Source organism: Halichoeres trimaculatus, unplaced genomic scaffold, assembly GCF_033239565.1.
Source record: "Halichoeres trimaculatus isolate MK-OKI-2021-1 unplaced genomic scaffold, fHalTri1.1 fHalTri1_scaffold_7, whole genome shotgun sequence".
In the NCBI taxonomy this organism is placed as follows: domain Eukaryota; kingdom Metazoa; phylum Chordata; class Actinopteri; order Labriformes; family Labridae; genus Halichoeres; species Halichoeres trimaculatus.
In genome coordinates this window covers 28,392,807-28,407,172 of record NW_027437185.1, presented here as the reverse complement: position 1 = coordinate 28,407,172, position 14,366 = coordinate 28,392,807, and the positions used below count along the sequence as shown (strand labels likewise).

The 14,366-nt window shown below is 39.7% G+C and overlaps 1 protein-coding gene across 1 annotated transcript; it reads left to right on the top strand.

The window, feature by feature from the left end:
- Window positions 1-2,224: 2,224 nt before the first annotated feature.
- g3bp1 (GTPase activating protein (SH3 domain) binding protein 1) lies at window positions 2,225-14,366 on the top strand. The gene is made up of 12 exons (XM_074674746.1): window positions 2,225-2,366; window positions 7,748-7,864; window positions 8,011-8,092; window positions 9,721-9,894; window positions 9,983-10,073; window positions 10,410-10,503; window positions 11,042-11,288; window positions 11,886-11,990; window positions 12,599-12,716; window positions 13,083-13,208; window positions 13,400-13,509; window positions 13,740-14,366. The coding sequence occupies exons 2-12, from the start codon at window positions 7,770-7,772 to the stop codon at window positions 13,986-13,988; spliced, it is 1,491 nt and encodes a 496-aa protein (XP_074530847.1). The 5' UTR covers window positions 2,225-2,366; window positions 7,748-7,769; the 3' UTR covers window positions 13,989-14,366.

Here is a 14,366-nt window from a genome sequence, read left to right as displayed (position 1 = left end):
TTGAGACCACAAAACAGACATCATACAAGTTTAAAAAACAAGTCTACTCTGTTTTTCTCACGCAGTATTTTTTCCCTGTCAAGCATGAACAGAATACAGTCACTGAGACTTGTTTTCTGTACATTCTCTGTATCTTCATTTTGCTTTTACAGAGATTGCTAAAAAAAAAAAAAAAAAGGGAGTCTGCAAAATTCCTAAATTGAAGATGTTGCAAGACTGAAATCTAGCACAAGAGCAGCAAAAAATGTTTACAATCCATTTGCAAAAATATCAACTTAAGGCAGCTTTCAGTTCAGTGTCTGGTTTAACCTTTTTAAAGTTCTTTGTTTAGGTTAGCTGCTAATCTTATTCTGCATTTCAAGAAATTTAACTATTGAGCTTTTAGTTTTGCTGTATCTTGTGCTGGATCATGCCGTAACATGATACAATTTTAAGTCTTAAAAGCAAACTTAGACACAGAAAGGCATCAGGAGAGTTTAAGTCACCACTTCAGAGAGTATTCTCTGGTTTTCCATGTGCAAATGTATGGATTGGTAAATCAGATGCATGTTGTTTGGGAAAAAAAAGAAATTGGGATTAAATAAATTTAAGGAAGAAGTATTGACACATTAAAAAGAGGCTATAAAATGGAAAATGTATTGTATGTGATTTCTGTAATCCAACACAAAAAGAGGGACAGCTCTACAACAAAAAAAGGAATTATTGAGTTTTTATATGTTCTTCGAAGCAGAAAGAACAAAAAACAAAACAAACAAAGTGTTTCAATGCACTTTATTCCAAATCTGCAGCAAACATACAGGTAGAAAACATAAATTGCATTTTACTGACACACTATAAAAACAATGTACCTGAACAAAACATGAACAGTATGTTTAAAATGTGAATATAGGCTGTAAAACAAGTCAACCCAAACAAGAAGAACATTTTGTTCCAACAAAGCATAAAATGTAGCTTAAGAATAAACACTGTGACCATACATGGCTCTGTAGTCTGTCCCTCTGCTGCTAAAAGTCTTAAATAAAGTCCCCAGCCTGTGTGTTTGGGTCACAGTATTACATTCCACTGTTTAATTTAAAGCTCTAACTGCCCATGAAGCTGCTTATGGTCCCCTGGGAGACAGAAGAAGGAGAGATGGAGCGCCCTGTTACCATCCCCGCCTGTTCATCCAGACTCCAGTGTCAAGAATGTGAAACAACAGCTGGGCCTCATCCACAAAAAAGGCTGAGTCCCTCCCCTCGGCCACAGCAGGAAAAACTCTCTCAGCTTCACTTCTCTGTGGGGAAGAAAAGGTGGGCGGGGTGCTGTAATATAAAACAGTTTTTTTTTATAATCAAGTCTTTGCTTGTGGAGGTTTAGGAGGGAGAAACTTTGTATCCTTCCTACAATAGTTAAGAGATGAATATAAGTTTGGCTCGGACACACAACAGGTCTCTTTGCTTTTGTTGCTGCTTGTTACACCTGTTCTGGCTAATGATACAGATAACTTTTCAAATAAAAAAGTGGAAAAACAAAAAATTATCTTAAAAAATATAGATAGAAATAAAATAATTTTGCATAAATATGTGTTGACAACTCCATTCAAACATTCTACCTTGTTACTGCAGTTGGATCTATGTTTGACATGCCCCATATTAACTTTTTCAACTTTATGAATAGATTTTTTTTTTTTTTAATCATTGTTCATCTTTTATCACAAGGCTGGTTTCCCAAAAGAGCAAAGCAGGAATCTAACCCTTCTCAAGGGAGTTTAACAGCCTTAAATGCACCATATGATTTATTGCAATCTGGTTTAAGATGTTGAGGAGCACATTAAGAAAACCTGATCCAGAACCAGTGTACCAGGACCTGTCCAGTCTGTACGCAATATTCTGATGGATATTTGTTATTGGTTCTTTTTCTCTCAAGCACCTCTATGTGTGCATGTACAATACAAAAAGACAATCAAACTGAATCATCAGGTGTCAATAAATCATACTTTCTATAGCTTTGTCGCCCCTGTGTGGACATGGGGCTCCGGTACAAGGTGTGCTGGCAGTCGAACTCTAGGCGGCAGAAGCCGGTCAGTGAAACGAACGCATGTACAACCGTTACTGTAACGTAATTGACCGTTTTGAGAATCCAGGTAGAGGCAAAAACATTCATGATTGGCTGAAACTCAGGGGCTCTTTCCATAACGAAAGGTAATTGGTTGATAAATCGAACGGCTTGAATTTGATTGGCTCAATTCTTGAAGAGGGTGGGATGTCAGGTTTGGTTGCGCGGATGAAACCGGCAAGCGAGCACTCCAGCACGTTGTGAAGCCGCTGAGGTGATTCAAAGAAATCACTCGTTTCTAAATCAACAACTTTTTGATAATTAACCCACTGGTAAGATCTTTTTTCTCGTCGTTAAATTTCTGCTGTTTTCTAGCTGTAGCCTCGTTTACTGTTTTTCGAGTTGTTTCTGCGTGTTTTAATTAGGTCGCTATTCAGGACTCTGGCTATGTCCTGGTGTGGAGATAGTAGCTTGTTAGCTGCCTTTAGCCGTAACCTGGAAGTTTTGAGAAAATTCTCACATTTAGCCGCATTTTAAAATATATATGATTTAACAAAACGATGAAATAGTGTAGTTACTGTTACCTGCCTTATTGTTGCGGCCATTGCCACCGAATTCACTACCCAGTTTATGTTTCGATTTCCAGGAACTAGCCATTAACAGAAGGTGGCTCACTTGTAGTTCTCATTCAGTCGTGACTCCCTCCTGCACTGCCTGCCTTTTGTATTGTTTTCTCCTTAGTTTTATTTGATATTTTTTTCGGATCTTCTTTGGGTCTAGATCTATTTCGTTGTTAATTCGAGGCTAACCTTGCTCAGAAAGAATGTTAGGTATGGCAGAGAAAGCTAAGGCACGTGTTGAGGCTGCTCCTGAAACCGAGCTGTCTGCCCTAGTTTGGGGGCCGTGTGCTCGTCCAGCTGTCGCGGGTTTAGCAGCACAGTGGACTAGCTTTTGTGCCATCTGAAACCCTTGTTATATCTTAAAATTGTCTGCTGAGTACTTCACTTTCTTACCGATCAGTGGGGCCGCCATGCGGACTGCTGAGAGTATAGGCCGATCTATACAGTGAATGGCACCGTCACTGCGGGCACGGCGTGGCCTTTGTCTCCATGCCATGCTCACACATTTACTCTAGCTGCTTTCTGATTCAGCTGCAGCATATCTAAATCTGTATTGTTGAGGGTCTCTGCCCTCTCTGAAACACATTCGGACAGATATGTGAAGTTTACATAACATGGGTTTGGATTAGGACCACCTGGTAGTCGAAAGGTGGACGTGAAACCCCCCCCCCCCAACAGGCTTTTTGGATTTTCACAAATGATTTAAGGGGTTTTCAAATCAACAACTGTTTAAGACTACTACATATTCTCTCAGAAAATGGAGTCTTTATCTTCCATGTGTGTGTATGGAGGTTTTAGATCAGGACTTCGCTTCAGTAGGGAGCTGTGAATCTAATAACTCCAACCTTGACTTTATTAAAGCACTAAATCCTCAACTAGCTTAAGATTTGATCAAGTATAAACCCCCTTGTGTCAACATATGATACATGTCCTCTACCAGCACACCTGAGTCTCCCCACATAAGGTTGTGAAGCTTTGTCTGTGCATCAGTGAGTGTTTGCTGCTGGAGTGTTGGTGGCTCAGTGTGTGCCAGAACAACAGATGGCTGTTTCATGGCCAGGTGTCAGCGACAGTCCATTAAGGGAAGCACTTGTTTCCTTGGTTGCTGATAGACAATTTAAGTATGTTTAAACTTGCCTGTCACATATAGGGCCTCCCTACTTGGATGCTTTCTATGCTTGTGATGTAATGGAAGGGTTGAGCACCACACTTTGAGCCCCAAAAATCAACTGGTTGCTGTGAGGAGGATTTGAGGAACTGCATTAGCCACTAATCCTTGCTGTGTTAAAGATAATGGTCCCTCCTTCCCAAATTTCTTTGCCAAATTCTTGCACTTCTTACTGCATTTGATCTACTCCCACTACTTTGTTCACACTCTCTGTCACAAATGGCACGATGTTATGTCTGCGAAGCAGGTCCTGGCAGATCAGTAAAACTTTTGTGGGTTGCAAAAATCTCACCAAGATCTAATCTTGAAGGATTTAATTGCTGTTAGGCACTGAAAAAAGGCAGGAAAGAAATCCACATGCCTTAACCAATCACATAAATTAAGAACTGGTTCCAAGTTGGAACTGATTCTTGAGACTTTCAGATAGTCAACAAAACAAGATGTGCAATTTCATACTTGTTTTGCTTTTGTCATTCAGAAAACTAAGTTGAGAAAGTCATACCCCTTTAGGTATTTGAAGTACTGTAATTCTGGTTCTAAGATACTTTTGTAAATTACACAGCAGCTGTTGATTTTCCCTATTGTTTCAGTTTGTTAGGTTGTAACAAAACCATTCATATCGCCAATGTAATCATTAATTCGTCACCCGCCTGGTTCAGATGGAAGTCATTGTATTGCTAAACTCATGAAGCAGCTCCTTGAAACACGCCTCACACATGCAGTTCATCACACCTGACGGGCATGTAGGAGCCATGTGTTAATATATCATGCATGCAGCATGCGACCCCTCACATGTAATAGTGAAGTAAGCATGGGGCTGCGTTCTCAGCATAGGACATACAGACAGGAAATGCAGAAGAATGTGGATCTGTTGCAGCATGCTGCAGCTCTTTTTTGACTACTCAGTTAAACTTTTTCAGCTCAAAGTAAAATTGGTAACGAAAGAAACAACTACACAAAGATGAACAAGTCAAATCTGTTGTATTTGATTAGTTTTCTCTAGTGTGGCTAACAAGTGGAAAACATGCTACTCCTGATTCTGACATTTCCATGCAGTCTCCATTTGAAACACAGAGCTCTTTGGTCTATTCAGATTTCATTCCTAAACTAGAGAAGTTGCATTTCCTTGCAGCAAATGCGTTGAAATGCTGAAGCTGGAAAAGTTTGAATAAAAGTGGAAAAAACTGAAAATGTAAAATAAAGGAAAAAAAAAATGTTAAGAGAAATGAGGAAAAGACAATGAGTGGATAAAGAAAGTGGATACAGTGGAAATGTAAATCAGCCTACAAAAGTTAAAATAATTAAATAAAAAGAGAGAGAAACCAAACAGTGAAATCTTAAAAATATAGAAGAAAGCAGAAATCTATGATTAATGTGTAAATGAGATGAGGAGAATTAGGACCAGTTTAATGTGTGAACAGAGTCTCGAGTCAAAGTCTGCAAAAGGTAGAAGCAGTTGAAGTTGAAGGAGTAGCAGCCTTTTTTGTTTGATTTGAGTCAAGTTTGAGAATTTTATGGCAGGTTAATCGGCAGTTTTTTTCAGTAGCAGCAGCTGCTTCTCTCAGTCAAATTGAAAACATTCCGCCCTCTGAGAGCAGGAGGAGAGGTGAAAAGAGTGAAAAGTTTGTGTCGCTTATACAGTGAAATCTCAAAAACAGTTGAAGATATTAAAAAAGTTATTACAGATATCAGTAGTGGAAAGATCAGTGAACATTTTAAAGCAAAAATGAAGTCTGTAAGTGGGAGTAAGCTGAAGTTAGAGCTTGTTGAAGTTGAAGCAGATTTTAGTCAGAGGAGCTGAAATTTCCCATCTGTTTAACATAGAGAAATTTTTTTGGAAAAAGCTGAATAAATCAAAAAGTTTAATAGTTAGAAAAGTGAAAAGATATAGCACACTATTCCTAAACAAGCTGAATAGTTTAAAAGTTGAACGGTGAAAATCGGACAAAATTTGAAGGCTGTGAAAAGAGCCAAAAAACGTACGGAAGAATAAGAAGAAGAAGAAGAAGAAGTGGAACTAGAGAAGTTGCATTTCCTTGCAGCAAATGCGTTGAAATGCTGAAGCTGGAAAAGTTTGAATAAAAGTGGAAAAAACTGAAAATGTAAAATAAAGGAAAAAAAAAATGTTAAGAGAAATGAGGAAAAGACAATGAGTGGATAAAGAAAGTGGATACAGTGGAAATGTAAATCAGCCTACAAAAGTTAAAATAATTAAATAAAAAGAGAGAGAAACCAAACAGTGAAATCTCAAAAATGTAGAAGAAAGCAGAAATCTATGATTAATGTGTAAATGAGATGAGGAGAATAGGACCAGTTTAATGTGTGAACAGAGTCTCGAGTCAAAGTCTGCAAAGGTAGAAGCAGTTGAAGTTGAAGGAGTAGCAGCCTTTTTTGTTTGATTTGAGTCAAGTTTGAGAATTTTATGGCAGGTTAATCGGCAGTTTTTTTCAGTAGCAGCAGCTGCTTCTCTCAGTCAAATTGAAAACATTCCGCCCTCTGAGAGCAGGAGGAGAGGTGAAAAGAGTGAAAAGTTTGTGTCGCTTATACAGTGAAATCTCAAAAACAGTTGAAGATATTAAAAAAGTTATTACAGATATCAGTAGTGGAAAGATCAGTGAACATTTTAAAGCAAAAATGAAGTCTGTAAGTGGGAGTAAGCTGAAGTTAGAGCTTGTTGAAGTTGAAGCAGATTTTAGTCAGAGGAGCTGAAATTTCCCATCTGTTTAACATAGAGAAATTTTTTTGGAAAAAGCTGAATAAATCAAAAAGTTTAATAGTTAGAAAAGTGAAAAGATATAGCACACTATTCCTAAACAAGCTGAATAGTTTAAAAGTTGAACGGTGAAAATCGGACAAAATTTGAAGGCTGTGAAAAGAGCCAAAAAACGTACGGAAGAATAAGAAGTTTAATAAAGTCACAGGATAACAATATGTTGAAATGCTGAGTCAGCATTTCAACATAATAAAGTCACAGGATAACAATATGTTGAAATGCTGAGTCAGCATTTCAACATAATAAAGACTAGAGGGGCGTCCAGGCCTGGAAAGAGTCCAGTTTCTGCCTCTTTAGACACTTTAATCCATGGCATTAGCTTCAAAAGGAAATCCAACAAAGTAGGACCTCTAAATAACTGCTTACCTGAAAAGGAAGCTGGTCATTTAACACACTTGTCACTTACTGCCTGTTTTTGTTTGTAGAGCCACTTGAGGCTCAATGAGTGGCATTAGGAGCTGATGGAAAAACAGTGAATCAGTGTTTCATTTTGCTGTCAGTGTTTCAAGAACAAAGAGTTCTCATCCAGTACATAAAGCCCCTGACCACCGTTTAAGCACAAAATGTCTTCTACTGTAAAGTAAGTGTGCATGTGTGATTTCTGACAGAAGAGAGAGGGCAGGGAGGAATCAGTGCAGTCAAAATGCCATTTGAGCTCAGTGGCTGTGCAGATTTAGATTTTATCCACTTGGTATGAAAACAAACAGCAAAGGTCTGGGATGGTTTTCCGTGCCCCGGCAGGCTCTTTTCATGTCGGTGCACCCAGATGGGGCATTTAACGCTCTTCAGAGTTGTCAGTTGTGTGGATAATACACATTTCAGGCTGCTGGCTTTAACATGGTCCAAAAAGCTGAATCCAAAGAGGGGCTGTTACATGGTGAGAGGCACGCTATTATGACAACAAAGGTTATGTTTACCTACAATAACTTGCACGGCAAACTGTTTGTGGAATTTATCCAGCCAGGACAGCTCAGTGATTCAGAACAGTGGGTATATTTTTGCACTTCCAGGGGGCAGTGTTTCTGTTAACTCTGTTCATTGCTACACAGACACTATTAGGTAGTCTTTTGTGATGAGTGGTTTTACAGCATTTGTTGACACTAACATCACTTTATTCAGTTTTGTTGTAACCCTCTGTCTTCCTCTCTGCAGAGATTTCCAGTTGACCAAAGAAATGGTGATGGAGAAGCCAAGTGCCCAGCTGGTCGGGCGAGAGTTTGTCCGACAGTATTACACACTCTTGAACCAGGCCCCTGACTACCTGCACAGGTACACCCACTGACTGTTTGACATGCTCATACTTTCCTCTAAAACTAATGGCACATTTTGTCTCCGGTGTAGCATGTCTAACTATAAAAATGCACATTTGCATAGTTCCAGTTATTAAACAAATTAACCTTTCCATCTCTGCTCAGGTTTTATGGAAAGAACTCCTCCTACGTTCACGGCGGCCTGGACAACAACGGCAAACCAGTCGAGGCTGTTTATGGCCAATCTGTAAGTGGGTTCATCCAACAGATAACGGCTCTTATAGCTGTTTTTTTTTTCAATAGAGCAGTGCTGCACTTACCTCCCACACACTGACACACAGAGGGAGAAAATGGAGAGCTGAAAGGAAAATAACTTTCCTGCAGTTTTATCCAAAAAGGGCATCAGAGAGAACACCAGGTGGATTGTTCTTGTTATCAGGAAGGGTTAGGACGCTGCTGATGAGTGTTTTGGATAGTTTCAGCTCTCTTCTCTTTAATACCTTTCACCATTTAGATCACATTATGGACTAATTTCATAATGAGGGGTCTCCAAAGAGAAACTTTTTGCACATTATGCTTCTCATGAATATTTGTGAAACACTGTTTAACTTGAGTTTGTTCAGGCAGTTTAGTTCAGATGCAAAACATAAGGTGATCCTCTTAGTGAGAAATGCTGAGAAGAAAAATGTGAACTGTAACTACGCCAGGCAACACCTGCATGCAAACACTGATACAGGCAAATTTAATTCAATGAATATATTCTAAACATCACTCAACAACCAAGAGCCTGTTTAGTAATGTTAATTAATGTTAATTCCAAAAACCATCAAATCCTTGTACAGAGAAATCAGGACACAGAAATATTCCTCAGTTGATTAAATGTTTTGTAATGCAGTGTACAGTAATCCTGCAAAGCAAGTTTCCAAAGGCTGTGTTGGCCAGTAAAACACGTTAAAGCACATTCCTCAGAGTTGACCTCACGACTTGAACCCCTCACCTTGGCTAACCCTGGATCAGAGTGTCACAACTGTACCTTTAACAGGGTGTCTGCGGGGTCTTAAAAAGTATTAAAAGTTGAAAAATCAATTTTGAGAAAATTAAGGCCCTTAAAAAGTATTTTATGAGGTATTAAGTTTCATAGGTATTCAAGCTTTGACCCAAAAAATACCCATGAATATTTATTGTCCTCCTCATGAATTTCCCTTCGTGGATGAATTAAGTATTTTTTATCTTAACTTATCTTATCTTGTGACTGTCCCCTGATTGGGACGTTAAACGCTCGGCCGATAGTTATAAAATAGAATAGAATAGAAAAGAATAGTTACTTTATTGACCCCAAACTGGAAAATTGTTATGTTAACAGCAGAAATCGATGGAGTCGGTATAAAAATACAAAAATAAAAAAGAATAAAATATAAAAAAAATACATAAAGACTCTAATTAAAATACAACAATAAGGATTGTGAGCGGTATAAACACCAGCTATAAATTAACGTCATTTCTAGCTTCATAAAGAGAAATTAGATACAACATTATAGCAAATCACACAATCTCCAGCACACGTCCCAAATTTTAAAAATGATTAAATAATTTCTCATTTTCTTCAGCAAGTTTGCCTTAAATAATTGCCGTTTCTTGTTTGTGGAAGTGTCTATAAACCTGCCTTTAGTTTCATTTGTTCCTTCAAGCTTTATTCCTCCTCAGCTTACAGCATTTCTGTAAAAATGTAAACCACAACTGTTGCGATAAAGTCTTAAAACTTTTTTAAAGGTTTTTGAAAAGTCTTAAAATGGTATTGAAATCAACCTCAGGGTTTAGCATATACCTTGATGATATTCTTGTGAAATGTCTCATTGTTAGATCTCCATTTTGCAGGAGATCCATAAGAGGGTGATGGCTCTGAGTTTCCGTGATTGCCACACCAAGATCCGTCATGTGGACGCCCACGCCACCCTGAATGAAGGCGTGGTGGTTCAGGTGATGGGGGAGCTGTCCAACAACATGCAGCCCATGAGGAAGTTCATGCAGACCTTTGTGCTTGCACCTGAGGTTTGTAACCATCACAGAATAAAATGCGCCCAGAAGAAGTTCATCTTCATCAATGTGTGTTTAATGTTAACTTTTTTCCTTCTCTTAGGGAACTGTTGCGAATAAATTCTACGTCCACAATGACGTGTTCCGTTACCAGGATGAGGTGTTTGCTGACTCTGATTCGGAGGCGCCTGAAGGTGAGGGAGCCTTTTGATTTCTTGAAAGCCAGAAAGTGAAACCAAACAAATCTCACAGCTTTCAGAATTTAAAGCTCCACAAGTATTTCAACCTTTCATGAAACTATTGAGTCATTAGTTAATTTTATTAAGACATACTTGTGGTTTCAATTTGCTCAAGGAAACAAAATGAGTCATTATTTTAGATAAGAAAATTGTGTAAAAACAAACGTAGAGCTGTATGTGCTGCACCAGCTAACGCTTGTGATTTTGGAACAAGTTTATGTGGGGCTTGGTGACAAAAAGCAAGTGGAATGTGATCACTTTTATTAAACAGGTTTTTATTTGTGTTTTCAGAGTCTGAGGATGAGGTGGAGGACATCGACGAGAGGGTCCCCTCCCCTGACGTCGCTCAAGAGGAGTCTGCTGCTTTCTACGACCCAGCACCCTGGTACCCATAATTGGCATTTGCTTACACTTATATAGATGTCTTCCAGGGCTTGATTTTCTCAATGGATGGACTCATTTGTGAATTTAAAACAGTAATACAACACAAAAACAAAACGTCCAACCAGAGAAGAGGAAGGCCGTCATCTCCTTTCTTTAAAGGGACAGTGGCTTTATTTAGAGCTCAACAGTTAAAGAAAGATAAATTCAGTGCCTTTGTTTGTTTAAAAATAGATATTTTTTTCTTTTATTTCTTAGTTTGTCATTATCAGACTTTAACAACTAAGGTGAATTTGTTTTAGATTCAGTTGTATTTTAAATGTATGCTCCCCATGAAAGTAATGTAAAATGCTCATTGCGCTTTAATTTTTTTTGCTTTTATAGGTCATGCTTGAAACTCATTTTATAAATAAATACATGTGGATGTTTCATTTGACCTTCATTTAAGTAGCATACACTGAAGAGCATTATTAAACATAGTGCTTCTCCAGAAACATGAAAAATTGTCCTTATTTTTAACCTTCTTGTACTCTCCTCTGCAGTTTGGAGCCGACAGTTCCTGGCGATGAGGAGGACGCTCCCACAGCGAGTCCAGAACCAGAGCCAGAGGCAGAGAAGGAGGCCGAGGCAGAAGTTGTGGAGCTGAAGTCGGAGTCCATCCTGGAGACACAAACAGAAACACACACATCAGATGACCAGTCGGAGAAAAGCCCTGCTTCTGTCCCACCCACTGCAGAACCCGTCGCTGCGCCCGCTGAACCCGCCCCTGCTGCTCCAGAGGAAAACAGGGTAGGTCTGAACACGCGGAAGACCAAAAGAATGCGACTGTTGCTCCTGCTGGCAGATTTAATGAAATTGGATAGAGAGAGCTGTAGCATTACAGTAACAGATGCACAGGTGGAAAAATAAGTGCATGCGGTTAATTTTCCTATTTTAACAGGGAAGGGAGAAAAGAATATATATACTGTAGTGCAATCATGTGCACAGATCACTGTTAATCTCAGTAAAAAATAACACAAACAGACCTATTCAAGAGTAAATTGAATTAAAAAAATCTTACAGAATAAGTTATTAAACATAATTTTAATGGATTCAAATTACATACCACATCCACTGCCACTTTTTATACCGTGATTCCAGCAGTACCATATCAGTAACCCCCTAAAGTGTTGCCATGCTAACACTTCACTGAAAGAAAATAAAACTGAAAGTATTACAATGACTTTTTTTCCCCCATTTCTGTTGAAGACAACTTTTAAAAACTGGTTTGTACCTCTGAAAACAAAATTTCACACTCAAGATGAAATGCAGCTGAGGTGGTGATGGGATTAACTGTATTATCATCGTTCAACCAGGTCTTGATGTATTTATTTTGTCTGCTTTCAGCCTTTCTCCTGGGCCTCTGTCACCAGTAAGAACCTTCCTCCCAGCGGGGCCGTCCCAGTCTCAGGAATCTCCCCACACGTCGTCAAAGCCACGCCCACAGCAGCGGTATGTTAGCCAACACTTTGATTCACTGGTTTTATATTAGTGCTAAATATGATGGCAGCATATTAGGAAGTTTAGTCACCAGAAAGTGGTTTAGATGACAACAAAGAAGAGGGTAAGAAAAAAAAATACACCATTAATAAAAGTAAAGAGGAAAGATCAGATCCATTAAAAATATCTATTTTAAAGATGAGGTTAGACAAGACGAAACAAACCATCAGTAACCCGTACCCAGGGTTTTATGTCAAACATACAGATTGATATTATTGATTTACTTATCTACATCACTCCAGACCTAAGAGCAAGCAAGTTGAATTCATATTTATCATAACTCAAGCAGCCATGACTCTGATTTTGTTTTCCTTTGTGGCAGCAGGTGTCACTGTTTTAAAACAGTTGAGATCTCTGTTATGTAAAGATGAAGGAAGATAGATGCTCTGAGGGTGAACTATGGTGTTTTGTTAAAGGAGATTTCTTTGGACACCTGATTGTTTCCTCTGTGGACAGATGAGGGCAGCAGCAGGACACAAACACCTCCTGCTAGCTGTGGCTTTCTGCAGACTTTGGACTTTTCTTCTCTTCTTACAAACTTGTGTTGTTGACTCTTGCAGCCCAGAGCAGAGGTAAAGCCAGAATCCCAAACAGCCACACAGAGACCACAGAGAGACCAGAGACCAAGGGAACAGAGGCCTGGAGGTCCTCCGCCGGTGCACAGAGGGCCCAGACCAGGTAGGCACGCATGCATGAAGTACATACACAGTATATACTGCAGTTTAATAGCCTCTAAACAGATTTAACAAGCAGCCATTGTGACAAGCAGGAGGCCGCGAGTAGAAACCAAACATAATCTAATGTGATGTGTGCTGTTGAATATGGCACTCTGAGCTAAAGCTCGTGTGTGTTCTCTCTGTGGCTGCAGGTGTGTTCAGAGACTCCTCTCACAACATGTCAGCATTAAAACTTGTATTTTTTTATCAAAGTAAAGTGCAAAATGGTTTATCCACAGTACACTGAATACACAGTCAGGTTAGCCTGTGTGTTTGTGTGTGTGTGTGTGTCCTCACCTTGTTGACCGGTGAATCATATTATTTTCAGTTCGAGAAGGCGAGCAGGGGGAGACTGAGGGACGCAGGGTGGTCCGGTACCCCGACGCCCACCAGCTGTTTGTGGGAAATGTCCCTCATGATGTGGACAAGACAGAGCTGAAGGAGTTCTTTGAGCGTAAGTTGATACTCATGATGCAACTATGAAGATTAAATTATACAAGATATGTTGAGCTGAGATGGTCAAATTATGTCAGTTTTTAGCAGTAAGTTTTTTTTTTTTTATTCACAAAGAAAGATTTAAAGCATATTTGAAACAGGATGAAGTTTTCTCAAGCTAAATGTAGCATCTCCCTCCTGTGTCCACAGAGTATGGCACAGTCCTGGAGCTGAGGATCAACAGTGGAGGGAAGCTACCAAACTTTGGATTTGTGGTGTTTGATGACTCTGAACCTGTACAGAAGATCCTCAGTAACAGGGTAAGGATGATCTGAACCTTTCTGTCTTTATGCTGAACTATTTTTTGGCTCAGAAACCAGTTTAACCAGTCAACCACGTTTCACTCACACTCCCAGTTTAGTATTTTAGAAGGTAAATGTGTTGAGTTTGCCAAGATTCTTGGAATATATTTTATGTGGGAGTGAGGAGGAAAAAAAAGACTCATTCTGCATCTTCATTAAGCTCAAATCCTTGTGTCTCTTTTCCACAGCCCATAAAGTTCAGAGGGGACGTCCGTCTGAACGTGGAGGAGAAGAAGACCCGGTCAGCCAGAGAGGGTGACAGACGGGACGTGAGGCCCCGGGGTCCAGGAGGTCCTGGTGGTCCTAGAGAGCGAATAGGAGGTGGGGGAGGACCTCGAGGTCCCCCAACCCGTGGAGGCATGGCACAGAAACCCAGTTTCGGCTCCGGGCGAGGCGCTGGACCCAGCGACGGGCGTTACTCTGCCCAGCGGCAGTGAGGCAGCTGATGCCAAACCTGAGTTCTATTACTGAACAGATTCAACTTTGGAAAATCTTTTTAAGTCTCACAGGAGAAAGAATAAGAAGGATTAATTTATTTTCAGTCAGAACTGGTGTAGATACACACAAACACTGCTCTCTGACCCATCTCCTCCTTATTCTAGCTCCTAAACATGTTCTGAAGGGTTTCTGTTGGTAACCGATGCAGGTTTGGTCGAGCTTTCACCATCAAGTCATGCCAGCTCCTGCTGAATTCAGCCAGTCTCGACATCTGTCTCTCATGAAGACGGCTGCCTCCTCTTCCTCCCCAAGCTTCCTCCATCCCTGCCTGGTTCTTCTTCTTTCTCATCTGCTGCTTTTTGTTTCCTTCTAAGGAA

Excerpts from the sequence above, each read along its gene's own strand:
- g3bp1 (XM_074674746.1), top strand. The coding sequence starts at position 7,770 with ATGGTGATGGAGAAGCCAAGTGCCCAGCTGGTCGGGCGAGAGTTTGTC. Across the intron at positions 7,865-8,010 it reads GCCCCTGACTACCTGCACAG|GTTTTATGGAAAGAACTCCT; the intron begins GTACACCCACTG and ends ATCTCTGCTCAG. Across the intron at positions 11,991-12,598 it reads AAGCCACGCCCACAGCAGCG|CCCAGAGCAGAGGTAAAGCC; the intron begins GTATGTTAGCCA and ends TGACTCTTGCAG.